A 17,403-nucleotide genomic window follows, 5' to 3' on the forward strand; every position below is an offset into this window, starting at 1 on the left:
TGGATGGCTATTTCTAAAAGATCTCCTACCAGTAATGTTAAATTGACTTGCCAGTACTTAACTAAGAAAAAAACCTGAAAGAACTGTGGATGCTGGAAATCAAAAACAGAAATTGCTGGGAAAGCTCAGCAGGTCTGGTAGCATCTGTGGAGAGAGTTCACGTTTTGGGTCCAGAGTGACACTTCCTCAGAACTTAACTAAGAATATCTTCACCCTCTTTCTTCAATAATTGTGTCAAATTTCCCACTCTGCAGTCTTCTGGCATCTCCCCCTGTGCCCAGGGCAGATTGGAAGGTTATGACAAGCCCTTTAATGTCTCCACTGGTCATTTTCTTTAATTTTAAGTGATTTAAAGAAAATGAGCAATTTTCACCCCATTCATTCACTACCATTTCTACGTACTAATTTTATCAGTTCATTCTTCCTTAGTCACTGATGCAAAGTACTTATGATATATTATATCTTGCACCACTAAGCATTGACCACCCTTTTTGTCCTGAATAGGAATCCTCTGTTGTTTATGACTGACGTATGATTTAGATGTTGCTACAAGACATTTTGGCTTCAATATTAACTGCCATATTCTTTTTGTTTGTCAGTCTTACTTTTTCCACTTCATTTCCCCATATTGTATTTGGCCTGACCCTCACAAAGAATTCCCCTGATGGGAATCATGCACTCTTTTATTGTTTCATTATATTCTCCATTTCTCTGGTCATACATAGTCTAATGGATGAGGAGACATTTCCTCCAGTTAAATATTGGTAAGGCTAAAGCCATTGGCTTCGGTTATCAACACAAATTCTGTTCCTTAGTCTCTTTTCTACCCATCCTCCAGGTAACTGAGTCTGATCATGTTATTTAAAATTTTGCATCACATCCCTGAGATGAGCATCTGACCAGATATCTATTCTATAACCAAGGAAGTCTCTTTCACAACATTGACCTGCTCCACCCATCTCAATTAACCTGAAGTCCTCATTATTCATGCCTTTGTTAACCCTAGATTTGACTATTCCATTATTCTTGGTTAGTCTCCCAAATTTTAGTCTCTGTAATTTGAAGTAATTCAAAGGATGAGCCTGGGAGGCATGTAAAGGATATTAAATCCGTTACACTAGTGAGAATATATAATTCTATTTCACAGCCTTAAAATGATGAGGACCCCTGAGACAGCATGTCCCTCTCTGAGTTACAGTGAGATGATGAAGGATATGTGAATGGTGTTGGACTGCTCTGATTTAATGCTCTTTTTATTCTATGTCCCTGAAGAGTGGGTCACTGTCATTGTGAGATGCACTTGAGCTGATTGCAAACTGCGACACCAACAGCCTCTAAAACACCTTGAATATGTGAGCAGTCTCAGTCAACAGTCCGCTGTGTGTGTGTATATGTCTAAGACCCTGCAGCTCTGTGTGTGTGTGTGTGTAGACCACACACAGACCCCAGCAACCGAACAAACACAGTGGAGAATGTATCAAACCTACACACACACGTACACACAGAGTGTGGAGTCTGGTCTTGGACCCACATGCACATACAAAGGCAACAGAGCAGTATGTGGGTCACACAGCAGTGTCTGGGAACTACACAAATAGACACAGAGGAGCAGGCCCCTGAGCATATATATATAAATATTTATGTGAATTCCATTGATTCTGTTTGAGCAGTTTTGAATTGAATGCTCCTTGTACTTACCGAGCATGCCTTTGTTGGAGTCAGATAAACACATGTCCTTCTCAGCACTAGGCAGCACAAACCCAACCACAAAGACCTCCACTCCATCTGCCATGAGTGCCAGGCCCAGAACAAAGTACAAGGTCCACTGGAAGCGGCCATGACCACATTCCTGTAAGATGAGCTCATACTGCTGGGCCAGCTGTTCCTTCTCCTTCTCCCGTTCACCTTCCATCTCCTCATAGTCCCTGAAATCATCCACCATGGGCTGCGTGCTTGCTATGTGGTCATCTGCCATCTTGTTGGCATGGGGGATGCCCTGATATTCCCCCTCATAGATCTCGTCTTCCTCATCATGGCCCTCAGTGGCATCACTCGAGCCTCCTTCTTCATCATTTCCACCTGAGTAGCTATATTGTGGCTGGTAGTCATCGTCATCATCCTCTTCCTGGAATCGTGTGTAAGAGCGCCGACTGTACTCATCATGGAGTCGGTCTGTACCTTTGGCCACCTTTTTAGCTGCCTGCCGCTTCACTTCCTTGGCAATGTCCTTGGCGCCTCTGATGAAGGCTGTCCGGTCTTTGAAGTTGTCATCCATAGCGACCTGGCTCAGGAGATGTGTGGGTACTTTCAGGAAGTTTGACCGTGCCAGTCACATCCAGGAGTGAAACTTGAGTGAGGTAGTCACAGGGAACACAGGTTCGAGATGGAGAATCTCAGTGGAACAGGCAGGAATTGGACAAGGAGAGTGATGAGGATGGAGATCAAGCAGTAGCTGACCCAGGACAGCAAATGGAAGCTGAGTCCAGACAGGAAGCAGGAAACAAGCCAGGGGAACAAGGAGGAGTCCAAATCAAAGAGCGATCGATGATCACACAAAGACAGGGATATACCTAATGATTTAAAATAAAGGCAGTATATTAGGGAGTAGAGTAGGATGGTAACTTTGTCACAATGTATTAGCTTTAATTGCTGGTTCAGCTGAACCTAAAAAAAAGAAATTAACAGTCAAGTGGATTTCATTGGTCACAGTGACACCAGCATGGACTTGGAACAGTTTGAGCAGAGTTGTTCAACTAAAGGAAGCAGAATTGTTGAACCATGCCAAGGTCGGGGCTCACAGTTTGCAGCCTGTCTCCCACACTGAGCCCTGTGAAAGTTTAATTACACCAGAGTGAATCAGACAGAAAGTGGTCCCACAGGAGTGAAGGCTGGAATAATGCACAAAGATTAGATTTCTTAGATAGTTGACAATGTCACAGCATCAGACAGCCGACCAGTGGGTGGGTTGGAGACGGCTGATAGTTAGCCAGAGCTTGCATGACAGTACCCTCTCGAAATGGAGAATGTAGGACTGGTCTTTATCATGCAGTGTATCCGGCTCCATATTAAGGAGCAGAGACAGATTGCAAAGCTGGGCAGAGAGAGAGAGAAAGAAGGAGGGCCAGACAAAGAGAGGAGTCAGAGACAGGGAGACTGGGCCAGACTCGGAGAGGGAGGCAGGACTGTAGAGGGATAGAGGATTGTGCAGAGAGAGAGAGATGGGCAAAGAGAAAAAGGACAAGGGCAGAGAAAAAGAGACAGGGGACCAAGAAAGATGAGGTGGGGCAGAGGGGGAAGAGACATGACAGAGAGATCAGAGAACCCTGATATCAAAGGACATAAATGTTAGGATTAAAAAGAAAAGAGAAGCTTATAGCAGATATCAAAGGTTCACCAAAGGCAGGGACCCCAGAGAAGTCTATAAAGTGCAGGGGAGGAGCATCATAATGAGGAATTTAGGAAATCAAAAAGAGTGTATAAGAAAGCATTGGCTGGTAGAATAAAGGAAAATGCAGTGGGACTTTTTAACCACATAAAGAGCAAGAGAATAATTAAAGAAAGAGAAGGACCTATTAGGGACCTTAGAGATAATGTGTGTGTTGATCCAGAAGACATAGGCACAGTCTGAAACGAATACTTTACTGTTGTTGTGGGTATGTTCGCCGAGCTGGGAAGTTGATTTGCAGACATTTTGTCCCCTGTCTCGGTGACATGTACAGTGCTTTGGAGCCTCTTGTGAGGTACTGCTGTACTGCGTCTTCTGGAATTTGGTTCTGTTCCTGCTGCTTCAGGTTGCCGGTCCCATTAGTTCACTGTAGTGGCCTGTATATTAGTTCCCTTAGCTATATTAGGTGTTTGTTGATGTATCCATGGATTCTGTTTGAGCTTCTACATGCTTCTAGATCCAATATAGTGGCCACTACAACAAATTACCAGAACCTGCAGCCAGGAAAGCCAACCAGTCTAAGGGGGATGTTATTGGAAAGGATGCTGAGGGACAGAAGATATCTGCACTCAGAGATATACAGCTTAATCACATGTACTCAGCATGGACATGTTAAGAGAAAGTCATGCTTGACAACTTATATCAATTTTTTTGTGGTGGAAACCAGGAGTAAAAGTAATGCTTTTAATGTGAGGTGCTGCATTTTGGAAAGGCAAATGGGACAGGACTTATACACTTAATGATAAGGTCCTAGGGAGTGTTGCTCAACAAAGAGACCTGGGAGTGCAGGTTCATAGCACCTTGAAAGTGGAGTCGCAGGTAGACAGGATAGTGAAGAAAGAGTTTGGTATGTTTGTTGTTATTGGTCAGTACATTGAGTATAGGAGTTGGGAGGGTCATGTTGCAGCTGTACAGCACATTGTTTGGGCACATTACTTTTGGAGTACTGCGTGCAATTCTGGTCTCCCTGCTATAGGCAGGCTGTTGTGAAACTTGAAAGGGTTCAGAAAAGCTTTACAAGGATGTTGCCAGGATTGGAGGATTTGAGCTATAGGGAGAGGCTGAATAGATTGAGGCTGTTTTCTCTGGAGTATCAGAGGCTGAGGGGTGACCTTATAGAGGTTTATAAAATCATGAGGAGCATGGATAGGGTAAACAGATAATCGGGAATCCAAAACTAGAGGGCATAGGTTTAGGGTGAGGTGGGAAAGATTTAAAAGGACCTAAGGGGCAACTTTTTCATACTGAGGGTGGTGCACGTATGGAATGAGCTGCCAGAGGAAGTGGTGGAGGCTGGTACAATTACAACATTTAAAAGGCATCTGGATGGGTATATGATTTGGAAGGGTTTGGAGGGATATAGGCCAAATGCTGGCAAATGGAACTAGATTAATTTAGGATATCTGGTCGGCATGGACGAGTTGGACAGAAGCCTGTTTTCATGCTGTACATCTCTATGACTTTATGTGGTCTACATGAGCTTTAGCAAGGCTTTTGGCAGACTGAGCTTGGCAGACTGGTCAAAAATGTGAATTCATGGGATCCAAGACAAGGAGACACATCAGATCCAAAATTGGCTGTGAGCAGGAAGCAGAGGGTGATGAGTGAGGCATATTTCTGTGAATAGAAATTTGTTTCTAATGAGGTTCCATAGAGCTTGGTGCTGGGGCCCTTACCACTTGTGGTATATATTAATGATTTGGACTTAAATGGGGGGGAAGAGTACCTTCAACAAGTTTGCACATGACACAAAAATTGGTCAGGTGATAAATAGTGAGAAGGGTAGCCTTAAAGTGCAGGAGGATGATGGTCAGCTCAGCAGGATAGTGGCAAATAGAATTCAATCAGGAAAAGTGTAAAGTATTGCACTTGGAGAGGCCTAACAAGGCAAGGGATTACACAGTTGAATGAAAGGACCCTGTAAAGTACTGAGTGACCTTGGTGAACAGTTCTACAAGTGTCTAAAGGTGGCATGGCATGTAGATAAGGTGGTTAAGAAGACGTGTGGAATACCTGCCTTTATAAGCTGAGGTCTGGCACACAAGAGCAAGGAGGTTATGCTGGATCTGTATAAAGTGCTGCTGTGGCCACATCTAGTATACTGTGTGCAATTCTGGTCCCCACGTTATGGTCAGGATGTGAATGCACCAAAAGGAGCAGAGGAGATTTACAAAGATGCTGCCTGGGCCAGAGAGTTTGAGCTATAAGGAATGAATGGGTAGATTTGGGTTGGTCTCCTTAGAACAGCAACGGTTGAGTGACAATCTAATAGAGGTGTATAAGGTTATGATGGCGGAATGGTCTCTGTGCTATGAATGTCCAAGAGTCTATTAGAGCCAGAGAGAAGGGTATGGTAGAGAGAAAGATGGAGCAGAGAGAGAAAAGGATGGGCAGAGAGAAGGACAAGATCAGGGGCAGAGAGAGGGACAGACAGACAAGGACAGAAAACATGGAAACAAGGGCAGAGAGAGTATTGGCTAAGGAGGTGAAAGGGGCAATGGAATTAGTGATGATGTTAATATTGAGAATGACAAGGGGAGAATGAGAGGCCAGGTCAGAGTGAGACAGAGTCAGAGACACAACAGGTCAGGCAGTGCATTCCAGATCACAACTTATTCTTTAGAAATAATATCCTTATCTTTAGTTCATTTGTCTATATATAAATTCTCCAGTTACCAGCATTCCACCACTGGAAACAATTGCTTCTTGTGTATTATAACTCAGTCCTTGTCATATACAGGAAGACCTGAACCCGTGATTGGATTCCAAATTGCAACTCAGTCCCAGGTCTCTCTTATTACTGTTACAATCCATTTGAAAAAGTGTGTTGATGCTCAAGCACTGTTCTCTGTGATCATTAAAAAAGGTTAAATATTTGATCAAAGTCTCCAATTTACCTATCTGATAGACTCAGGTTGACAGAAAACACTCTGCAGGTAATAACAGAGCTGCTGTCAGACTGATGTCTTCTGGCATCTACAACTGGTAATATTTGCACAACTTGCTGCTGGCTGAATCTCACCCTGTGCACACACACAACCCCTGCTGGTGTGGAGTCTTAGCTCGCCTCTCCCCATGCTTGAACAAAGCAGCAGTGTAAACATAGCTCACAATGAGTTCCACGAACATGTTTACAAAAATACAGGAATTCTTTCCCCCGCCCTTTGGCTTTAAAACAAACCTTTTGCCATTTAGTCCACAAATCAAAGGTACAGAAAATTAAGAACACATGGGCTTCCCCAGTTAAATTCCACCCCACAGTAACTCACATATGGATTTCAACTAAATCTTTCAGGCAGTAACTCACCACCAGGTATCATTATTCTATATAAAAACTCCACCCAATGAAATTGCAGCCTTGAATTCACTGGTATTTGTGTATAGGATGAGAGTGTTCTTCCCAGTATTTGTTGCCCATCCCTAGTAGCCCTTGTGAAGATGAGGTGAGCTGCAACTTTGAACTATTGCAAACCATTTAGTGTAAGAAGACCCACAACGTCATTCAGGAGTTCCAGGATTTTGACCCAGCAATAGTGAAGAAGCAGTGATACACTTCCAAGTCAGGATGGTGAATAGCTTGGAGGGTATCTTATGGATGGCTGTATTAACAAATATCTGATGCCCTTGTGGGTTTTGAAAGATGCAATACATACTGATTGTAACGAGGTGAGCCAGGTGGACCTCATACAAAATGAGTTCCCTGATTGGGGTTATTAGTCTGGGCATCCTAGCTGACAGATAAGAGCAGGACTGTCAAACATCCTGTTCACTCTGAGGGAGCTGGATCAGTGTTGAGGACTCTCCACACATAAATAAAAGGCAACTTGGTGATGGGATACTGGCTTCTGCAGAGTTATTTCAGAGGCTTAGTGACATCCAAATCAGAACCAACCAAAATAAATATCTAGTTAAATGGTCACCTGGTTCTAATGGAGATTGAAACCAGCACAGCCATTTCAGTGATCACAGAACCAGTCTTTAACAAAATTCACTCTGGACACCAACTCTCAAATTTGTACAAGACCTCGGCCGGACTGAGAACCCATATTGGGAAACCTTTACAGATTAAGGATACAACTTTGGTCTCTTCTGAGAAGCAGCTGGTTTAGTTATCACTAATTATAGTAAAAGACTCAGGCCCAACCCTGATGGGGTGAAACTGGTTGAGAAGTATTCACCTAGATTGGCTTGATACTTATTAATTTGAAAATGGCTGCCTGAGTGAAGCTTTAATTAAATACTCTGAAATTAGGGACTATCAGAGGAGTCAAGGCCATCTTGCATGTTAACCAGGAAGCAAGTCCACGATTCTGCAATGGTGTCCAGTGCCATTTGCCTATCGGGCAAAGGTAGAGGCAGAAATCAGAAGGCTGGAAAGCAAAGGAATCATCAAATCAGTCCAGTTTTCAGAATGGGCAATACCAATCATACCAATTGTGAAGCCTGATGGGTAGGTTCATCTTTGTGGGGATCTTAAACAAATGGCAAACCAATTTTCGCTGCTGGATAAATATTCAGTCCCTCGCTTCAAGGATTTATACACAAAGGTGGCAGTGTGGCGGGGGGCGGAAGGAGGTGGGGAGAGCTGTCCTCTATGAAGCTGGACATGAGCCATGGGTACTTGCAATTGCAGTTGGGCGAGGATTCCCAGAAACATGCTACAATTAACCCCATATGGGTTTGTACCAATAAATGAGATTGCCACCTGAGGTATTGGCAGCAGACAAAGAACAAAGAAAATCTACAGCCCAGGAACAGGTCCTTCGACCCTCCAAGCCTGACCTAAATAGGACGATGGAGAATATTTTATAAGGTTGATCCCCTGGTCATCATTTATCCAGGTGATATGCTAATAACAGGGAAGACCAATAAGCATAACTAAGAGGACTTTAAACGTTTCTCCCAAGCGGGTGTATGCCTTAGAAGAGATAAATGTGTTCCAGGCATCCCAAGTTATCTAGCTGGGCTACAGAGTCAACCCGCTGGAAGGTAGAGTGAGGGCAATCAAAGGTACCCCAGCTCCCATGTCTGTTCTGGAGTTTAAGTCTTGCCTGGGGCTGGTGAATAATTACAAAAGTTCTTATATAACCTGGCCTCCATCCTAACACCTTTGCATCTTGGAAATGGTCACATAGCCAAGCCATAGCCTTCAGGGAAGTGAAGAGCAAGTATCATCCTTTAAAATGGTGGCACGCTATGATTCCAAGTGAGACCCGCTATTGACATGCAATACCTCCCTGTGCAGCACGAAAGTAGTATCAAGAACACCAATGCAAGACACAAGCCTCCTCTAAGCGAAGTTTGGTTTAGGAACCATGGGTAAGAGGCATGGTCGATGTGACGTTAGGTCAAGGGTCCTGAACAAGCACATGGACCATATGAAAGCTACAAGCTTGCAAACAATGTGAGAGCAAAACATGCCCTGCTCCTCAACAGCCATTTTGATTGTTCCAGTATCCATGGGTTCTCCCTCTCCATCAAGCAATGATGATACCTTGCAACCGAGATGACATGGTGGATGCTGCTGCCTCAATGTCTTTGCCACCTGAAGAAGAGAATGAATTTCTTCCAAGGTGCTCTGGGCGAAAATCGGTTGGGGGGCGGGGGGGGGGGGGGTGGAGAGCGGTGATGGTTACTGTGCATTAACATGCTGACTATATCTAAGGCAGCATTGGAGGAGCTGACCTGCTGCTAAAATGCCTCAGTAGGAGCTGCAAAAAAAAAGGAACTGACCTCTGTCCTTGGACTCAGAGAGTGAGGGATATAATAATTGTAACAAGATCAGTCAGGTGGACCTCATAGAATATAAATTCCCTTAATGGCGGGGGGGGAGCTGTTAATCTGGTCCAATCTTTTTGAGAAAAGGACAATGTTAATTTTGTGGTAGGGCTTAGCCCTTGGACTCTAGTTTCCTTTGTTTTTTGTATGTATCCTCACTGTTTTTGGTGTTTGGACTGAGCTCTTGTGGAAGACATACATTTTACCAGAGGAGCTGTTCCTGTTGGGAGGCCTAGCCCTGGGACTGGGCCTCTGAAGATTGAACACCTGTGTGTGTGCTGGGAGGTGAGCACTTGCTGTACCCTGGAGTTTGGGTGAAGACATTTCCTTTGGGAGTGGACCAAACCCCTGTGAGTTAACTGCACCTGTACTATGTTCCTGTGAGTGGGCCTGGTTTTCCAAGGCTGGGCCAGGACTCTATGGAGACTGAACAACTGTGTGCTGTGCATTTGCTGCCTTCAGGAGTGGACTCTGCCCTTGGTTGTGGACTCTGTTTTTAGCAACGGACTCTGCAGTTTGGAGCGGACTCCATTTCTGACATTGCACATTGTATACTGAAGTGGATTCCTCCTGGAAATGGATTCCATATCTTGAAGACTGTATAGATTTGGACTGTGTACCAGAAAGGACTCTGTTTTTTTTTGGTAACTAACTGTATTGTGGTGTTTCCTGGGTCTATCACCCGCACTGTTTTGCGTGTCCCTGGGTCTGGCAGGCCTCGTTGTGAGCTGGGAGGCTCATGCGTCGTCCTGAAAGCTGTCACCCCGAGAGCCGGAGGGTGGGTAGGCCATCCTGTGAACCTGAAGGTTGGTAGGCTGTCCCGAAAGCCGGAAGGTGGGTAGGCCGTCCTGACCGCTGTCACCCTGGGTGGGTACCGGGGTGGGCTGTCCTAGAGGTGGTCGAAAGGTGTGTCAGGGCAGACTGCGAACTGGAAGGGGCATGGGGTGGACTGAGAATCGGAAGGTGGGTAGGGGCGGGCTGCCTTAGAGTGGTCGGAAGGTGGGAGGGGCGGGGGCTTGCTGGGTCCGTATTGTCTGCACCTTTGTATGTAACAATATTGTCTAATGTACAAATGTCATTGTCACTGTCTTGTCATATGTGGAACTGGGATTTGAGGTTTGTCCTCATCTCCCTGTAAAATGGTTGAATGGTAGGGTTTGGGGCTTAGCTTTGCTGCTCCTCTCCCTTGAAAAATTGCTGTCTTTTGTGTACAGCTGTAAATGTTTTTTTGTAAACTGTTTGTAATTTGTTAAATAAAATAAAAATAAACAGGGGAAAAAAAAAGATCAGGAGTGTGCGTCCACCTCTTCTCCCTCATCCACCGTCCGGACACGCCTTGGCGTGCCCATTTGCCACCGGGCGGTAGGGATCCCCAGTGGAGGGCTCTCTACGTGGGAGTCCTCCCCCTTTCCCTTGGGGATCTGGGGTGGAGGGTGCTGCATGCAGCAGTCCCCTGCAACCGCAGGTTGCGGTGGTTCACGGACTCCCAGCCCAACTGCTTGTTCTGTGGCGCTGTGGAGTCCGTGGACCATGTATATATTGGGTGTGGGCGTTTACACTCCCTTTTTTGATTTTCTCAAAAACCTTCTCCTCTGCTTTTGGTTGGACGTCAGTCCCACACTCTTGATCTTCGGGCACCCGGTACGGAGGAGGGAGGGCAGGTCCGAAGACCTCCTCGTGGGTCTGCTCCTGGGCCTGGCCAAACTGGCCATCAACAGGTCCAGGCAGCGAGCCGTGGAGGGGGTCGTTAGGGCCGGCTGCCTGCCCCTCTTCCGGGGTTACGTTAGAGCCCGGGTGTCCTTGGAGAAGGAGCACGCGGTGTCCACCAACACCCTGGAGTCGTTCAGGGAGAGGTGGGCGCCGCAGGGAGTGGAGTGCATTATTTCCCCCTCCAATTCTATTTTGATTTTGCCCCTGCCCTCCCCTTCACTGTTTGATCACACAGCATTGCCCTTTGATGAGAAGGGCTCTGCTTGTCACTGGCCACTCGGGTGTTTTCTTTCTTCCTGGTGGTGGAAATTGAATAAAGATTTGTGCACCTTGTGTCTCTCACTGTGTCTCACACCTGCACACACACACCATGGGTGCTGGGGAAAAAATAAGCACTACCACAGTTAGGTGGTAGTGCGGGGGTTAATTTAAAAAAAGTAAACAGGAGGCACTGCCCTTTAACTTGGGTGTTTTCCCCTTAGAAAAAAAAGAAAGGAAAAAAATATATATAAAGAATCTAGGTGAATTTCAGCAGTGCATCTTGTAGATGGTACACAGTGCAGCTCCTGAGTGTCAGTGATGAAGGGAGTGGATGCTTGTGGATGTGGTGCCAGCCAAGTGGGCTGTTTTGTCCTGGATTCTTGAGTATTGTTAAAGCTGCCTCAATCCAGGCAAATGGGGAGTATTCTATCACACTACTGATTTGTGCCTTGTTGATACTGCACAGGCTTTCGGGAGTCAGGAGGTGAGTTACTTGCTGCAGGATTTCTAGGCTTCCGTCCTGCCCTTGTAGCCACAGTATTTGTATGGCTAATCCAGTTCAGTTTCTGGTCAATGGTAACCCTCAGGATGTTGATAGTGTATAATTCAGTGATGGTAATGCCTTTGTGTTAAGTGTGATAGTTAGGGTTCTCTGTTGTTGGAGATGATCATTGCCTGGTGGTTGTATGGCATGAATGCTATTTGCTCAATGTCTGCCTCAAACTACTTATACCCCTCAATTAGATTTCAGTCTGTACCTCCGAGATACCTGTTATCCTATATCCATGCCCCAACCCTGAAAACCCTCAATTCGTTTCCTGTCTGTAGCTTATTCCTGGATATGTGTTATCCTTTCCCCTCCAACTCCCAAACCACTGATAGGTTTGCAGTCTGTGCCTCACTCTCAGGTATCTGATATTCTACAAATACACATCATATTCTAGACCCTGTGAAGACTTTCCAGTTTGTAGCTCACTGCTGGATATCCAGGATTCTATATTAAACTACCCAAACCCCTCAATTAGATTCCAGCTGGTAAGTGAATCCTGGATTAACTATTAGTCTACCAAACCCCTTGATTGGATTTCAATCTGTACCTCACTCCTGAGTAACTATGACTTCATTTACAAACCATCTGAGCCCCTTGAATATAATTGCATTCTATACCTTAGTAAAGGATATCAGTTATTCTATATATAAACTACACTAACCCCTCATTTTGATTCCAGTCTATACTCTACTCAGGGATGGGGGTCAGTTATTCTATATATATAAACTACACTAACCCCTCATTTTGATTCCAGTCTATACTCTACTCAGGGATGGGGGTCAGTTGGCTGAGCAGCTGATCTCCAATACAGTGACACCAACAGCCTGGGTTCAGTTTCTCCTCTGGCTAAGGTTACCATGAAGGATTCCCCTTCTCTTCCTCTCTGTGTGCCTGAAGTGTAGTGATCCTCAAGTTAACTCACCACCAGAAGTCTCTCTCTCTTTAGTGAGAGAGAGCAGCCTTATGGTCTGGTTGGACAAAGGTGACTTTACCTTACTCAAGGATTTTTAAAAAAAATTAATCTATTTTTCTAACCAACCTTTTCAGAGATGTTATTACACATCACTGGAGCAAGTGGGACTTGAACCCAGGCCTCCTGGTTCAAGGGTAGGGACAGTACTATTGTGCCACAAGAGGACCCAAAGCATTTTACTCTGGGGTATGTGTTATTCTGTATATAAAACACCTGAACTCCTTGATTACATATAAACCTGTAATTCATTCCCCGATTCTGTATCTAACCCCTCGATTAGATTCCAGAGTCTGTATTCTATAATAGACCACCCGAACCCTTGATTAGGTTCCAGTCTGCAACTCTGTCCCAGAATCTGTTACTGTATATCATACCACATGAACAGCACAATTAGACAGCAGTCCATAACTCTCTGCCAGATATCCCATATACAGGATCCCCAGAACCATGAGTTAAATTCTAGCCTGTTTGATATCTATATTCTATATTTGGATCTACTGAATCCCATCAGTTAGTTTCTAGCGTGTAACTCACTCCCAGATATCAAATATACTGGAAATAAATCATTCCACACCCTTCTATCAGTTTCTGTATGCTTTTCTGTACCTAAAGCCTATGGTATGATTCCAGGCTGTAAATCACTCCCCGTGTATCTGTTATTCAATGTATAACACCCCCTGAACCTCATGATTACATTCCAGTTCATAACTCTCCCTCCCAGGTATCTATTATTCTGTATATAAACCACCCTGAACCCCATGATTAGATCCCAGTTTGTAAATCCCTCCTGGGTATTTGCTACTCTATATATGAACCCACCATTAGATCCCAGTCTGTAAATCACTCCCAGGTATGTGTTATTCTATATATAAAAACCCATACCCCAAACACCTCGATTTGTGTGTCCACTTCTGGTCTGCAATTCACTCCTGGGTATCTGTTACATATATTAAACCAGCCTGAACCCCTTGATTAGATCCTAGTCTGTAACTCTCTCCCAGATACTTATTATTTATATAGATTCCTAAGCTCCCATTCGGACTTCCCTTTGTAAGCCTCTGGATGTACACAGTGTCTTCAGTCCATGTGGACAGCAATAGAGGAAGGAGAGAATAAAATGATGACTGTTGAGAGGTCGTTAAATAGCAGGTGGCACTAGATTGGGTTGGGATATCTGGTAGGCATGGACGGGTTGGACCGAAGGGTCTGTTTCTGGGCTGTACATCTCTCTGACTCGATGATAGTGGGCCCCAGTCATTTGTGTGTCCAATGATCTTGTTCTCAATTTATTATTGGAGGTATGACAATGTCAGGAATGGCTTCTGTGGGTCAGGTTTCTGAGTTCCAGCTCTATGGTAACTGCCAAAAATTCCAAATTGTTATCAGGGATCAAAAGCAAGGGCGAAGAGGGTGGTTGTGAGGATTTCACCTTGATCTGAAGGATATTTCTCTTTCTTATCCTTCTGTACTGATATGCCTGCTGTTTCTCAATTTTAATTCCATCTCTCCCTCTCTTTGCAAACTGTCTCTTTCCTTAACTCCTGTTGCACTTCTTCACCTCCAACCTTATTCCTTGATCTTATTTTTTTCTCTCTTCCTCCATCTCGTGGTCTTGCCCTTTTCTGTGCCTGTCTCCATTTTTCTGTCTTTCTCCCTCTGTCTCTTCCTCAAGCTTTTTTTTTCTCTCCTGCTTTCCCCACCATTATTTTTCTCTACTCGGTTCCCTTTAAATCCTGTCTCTCCACTTCCCCCCGCTCCCTCTCTCTCTAGTCTTTTGCTCCCCATCTTTCGAGCTGTAAGCCCCTGCAGTGCTCCTCACTTCCCGGTACTCAGTCACATTGTAATGTCGCATTATGCTCAGCATCCCCATGTTCATTGAGTGCCTGGGGGCAATTCTCTTGAATTGCATGACAGAGACGGAAGCCTGGATACAGCTGGCAACAAGAAGGCACCATGCCAGCTGTACCAGGGTATCTCTGGCTTGTCTACCCAACCGCGTGTTTATCCCCACAAAGAGCAGTTTAATCAGTGAGACAAACCATCATATCGACATACAAAAACAGCAGCACAATCTGAAACATGCCATGTGTCACTTTAAATAGAACCTGTCACCCTTTTGACTACAGCCTGCATTGTTGTCACACGGTCTATATCTCAAACCATCCTGAAGATTCCCACACTGAGGAAGCAAAGGATTTTTCTCAATCATTTCCAAAGCCAGATATTAACAAGAGCAGGCCTTGAAGCACAGTATGTCCAATAATCTTCTGCATTGCCCAATCTGACTATATGTTAAACATACTAGTGAGATCATTTTTTTTTACAAATCTGGGTGTACAAATTCTTCAGCAGTGTATGGGGAGAGTTCCGGATATACAGGGTGACAATAATCAGCACTGACAAGGTCAAACTAACAGCCCATTCCATCAGTTCCATCTCTCTCAATTCACAGCTTCACATTTCAGTCCCACATGCCTGCCATTACACTGTTACAATTAACATGAACAATCAAAATCACAGAGCTGTTAAAATGAATCTTTCCACAAAATGTAAAGACCAGGGGGGGAGCAAAAAACAACATTCAAGGATTCTCAGGACAAAATGGCCACACCGACAAACAGGCAGAAGAGATTTTGGAAATTACTCCCTCTGACATTCCAAAACAAAAATGATTATTTTGCAATTTTTTTTTCTTTTTGAAAATGCAAAGGTAGATGATTTGTAGTGAGTTTATATTTTTTTTACCTGACTGTTGAGAGAGGGGTCGATACCACAGTCTCTGCTGGATGCAGGGTACTGCTTGCTGGATGCAGGCTCAGAGATCTGGGTACCACAGTCACTGTTTCTTCCTCTCTCTCTCTCTCCCTCTCACATACACCATCCTACAGGAAGAGTCCACATGGAGAGTTGGGCGGGGGGGGGGGGTGGGTGGAGGTGGTAAGAGTCAAGATTATCCAGCTGTTATAGATTCTGTCAGGAAGGACAGCTTGCTTGGTGAGCTGTCAGAAACATTATAATTAAAATTTAATGTTGGTAAGATGAGGATTTCAACTGCGTTTGAAGGCCAAAAGTCTGCTCCTGCTCGTTTTCCTCTCCTCCACCAATTCCCAGCTCGTTCTTCCCTCATTCCCAATTTGTTAATGTATCCTTTCATGTTCCCATTCTTTCTTTCCTTGAATTCCAGAATCGGCTCCATTCAGATTTTAATCACCTCACAGTCTCAGGCAGAAAAGCAACCTGAAGTTCACGTGGTGAGCTGGGATTGGAAACTGTCTCTGGCATTGGGACCTGTCCTTGGAATCAAGCAATGGGGAATTTCTGGCATCGACAGCTCCTTGTTGCAATTGGGAGATTTTTCTGGAATCAGACAGTATTCCTGAGATTAGAGGGTTTCTGTGGGGATCAGGAAAACCCGGGGACTGAGAGCTTTAACTGGGATTGGGGTGTACCCCGAGCATAAGGTGGTTTCTGGGATTAACAGAGTCAGCAGGTATCCCCAAATTTGGGAACAGGTAATATCAGTGGCATCAGGAGCTGTCTCTGAGATCAGGAAATATTTCTGGGATTGGTAACTGTTCCTGGCATCAGTGAATTAATTTTACAATTCTATTTGGGTATATCTAATTCAATCATGCAATATGGGCATTGGTGGTTAGACCCAGTCCCAGCTGCCCTTGAGAAGGTGGTGGTGTGCTGCCTTTTTGAACCACTGCACTCCATGCCATGAGGGAGGGAATTTCGGGATTTTGACAGTGAAGGAACGGTAATATATTTCCAAGTCAGAATGGCAAGTGACTTGGAGGGGAACAGGCAGGGTGTGGTGCTCCTGTGACCTTGCCAGTTGGAAGAGATCGTGGGTTTGGAAGAAGCTTTGGTGAATTTCCACAGTGCACCTTATACATGGTTCACACTGCTGCTACTGAGCATAGGTGGTGGAGGGAGGGGACGTTTGTAGATGCAGTGCCAGCTAAGCAGGCTGTTTTGTCCTGGACGGTATCGAGCTTCTTAATGTTGCTGGAGCTGCACCCTTCCAGGCACTTTTGGTGTATTCCATCACACTCCTGACTTGTGCCTTGTAGATGGTGGACAGGATTTGGGGAGTCAGGAGGTGAATTACCCACCACAGTGTTTCCAGACTCTGACCTGCTCTTGTAGCCACAAGATTTATATTGTGATACCAGTTCAGTTTCTGCACAAGGATAATCCCTCTCCCCACCCCTAAGGATGTCCATAGTGAGGGATTCAGTAATGGTTTGGCTATTGAATGTGAAAGGAAAAGGGTTAGATTCTCTCTTATTGGAGATAGTCATTGCCTGGCACTTGTGTAGCAGAAATGTTACTTGTCAATGCTACTTGTCAATCCAAATGAAAATATTATCTAGCTCTTGTTTCATTTGAACATGGACTGCTTCAGTGTTGAAGGTGTTGCAAATGGTGCTAAGCATTGTGCCATCATCATCGGCGAACATTCTCAAATGACCTTATAGTGGACAAAGTTCATTGATGAAACAGCTGAAGATGGTTGGGCCTAGGACACTCCCCTGAGGAAACCCTGCAGCGATGTCCTGGAGCTGAGATGTCTGATCTCCAACAACTACAACCATCTTCCAAGGTGCCAGGAAGATGACTCCAACCACCAAAGTGTTTGCTCTCTGATAACTGTTGATTCCAGTTTTGCCTGAGGCT

At 44.8% G+C, this 17,403-nt stretch overlaps 1 protein-coding gene across 1 annotated transcript in view; it reads right to left on the minus strand.

Moving 5' to 3' along the window:
• LOC140453963 (synaptic vesicle glycoprotein 2A-like) overlaps nucleotides 1-15,595 on the minus strand; it is a 30,202-nt gene extending 14,607 nt beyond the window's left edge. The window contains exons 1-2 of the mRNA XM_072548845.1: nucleotides 15,463-15,595; nucleotides 1,699-2,570 (exon numbers count right to left, since the gene is read on the minus strand). Coding sequence (XP_072404946.1) covers nucleotides 1,699-2,275 — 577 coding nt within the window. The 5' untranslated portion in view covers nucleotides 2,276-2,570; nucleotides 15,463-15,595. The remainder of the gene's footprint in view (nucleotides 1-1,698; nucleotides 2,571-15,462) is intronic.
• Between the last annotated feature and the right edge of the window lie 1,808 nt (nucleotides 15,596-17,403).

Source organism: Chiloscyllium punctatum, chromosome 28 (genome assembly GCF_047496795.1).
Source record: "Chiloscyllium punctatum isolate Juve2018m chromosome 28, sChiPun1.3, whole genome shotgun sequence".
NCBI classification, from domain to species: Eukaryota; Metazoa; Chordata; class Chondrichthyes; order Orectolobiformes; family Hemiscylliidae; genus Chiloscyllium; species Chiloscyllium punctatum.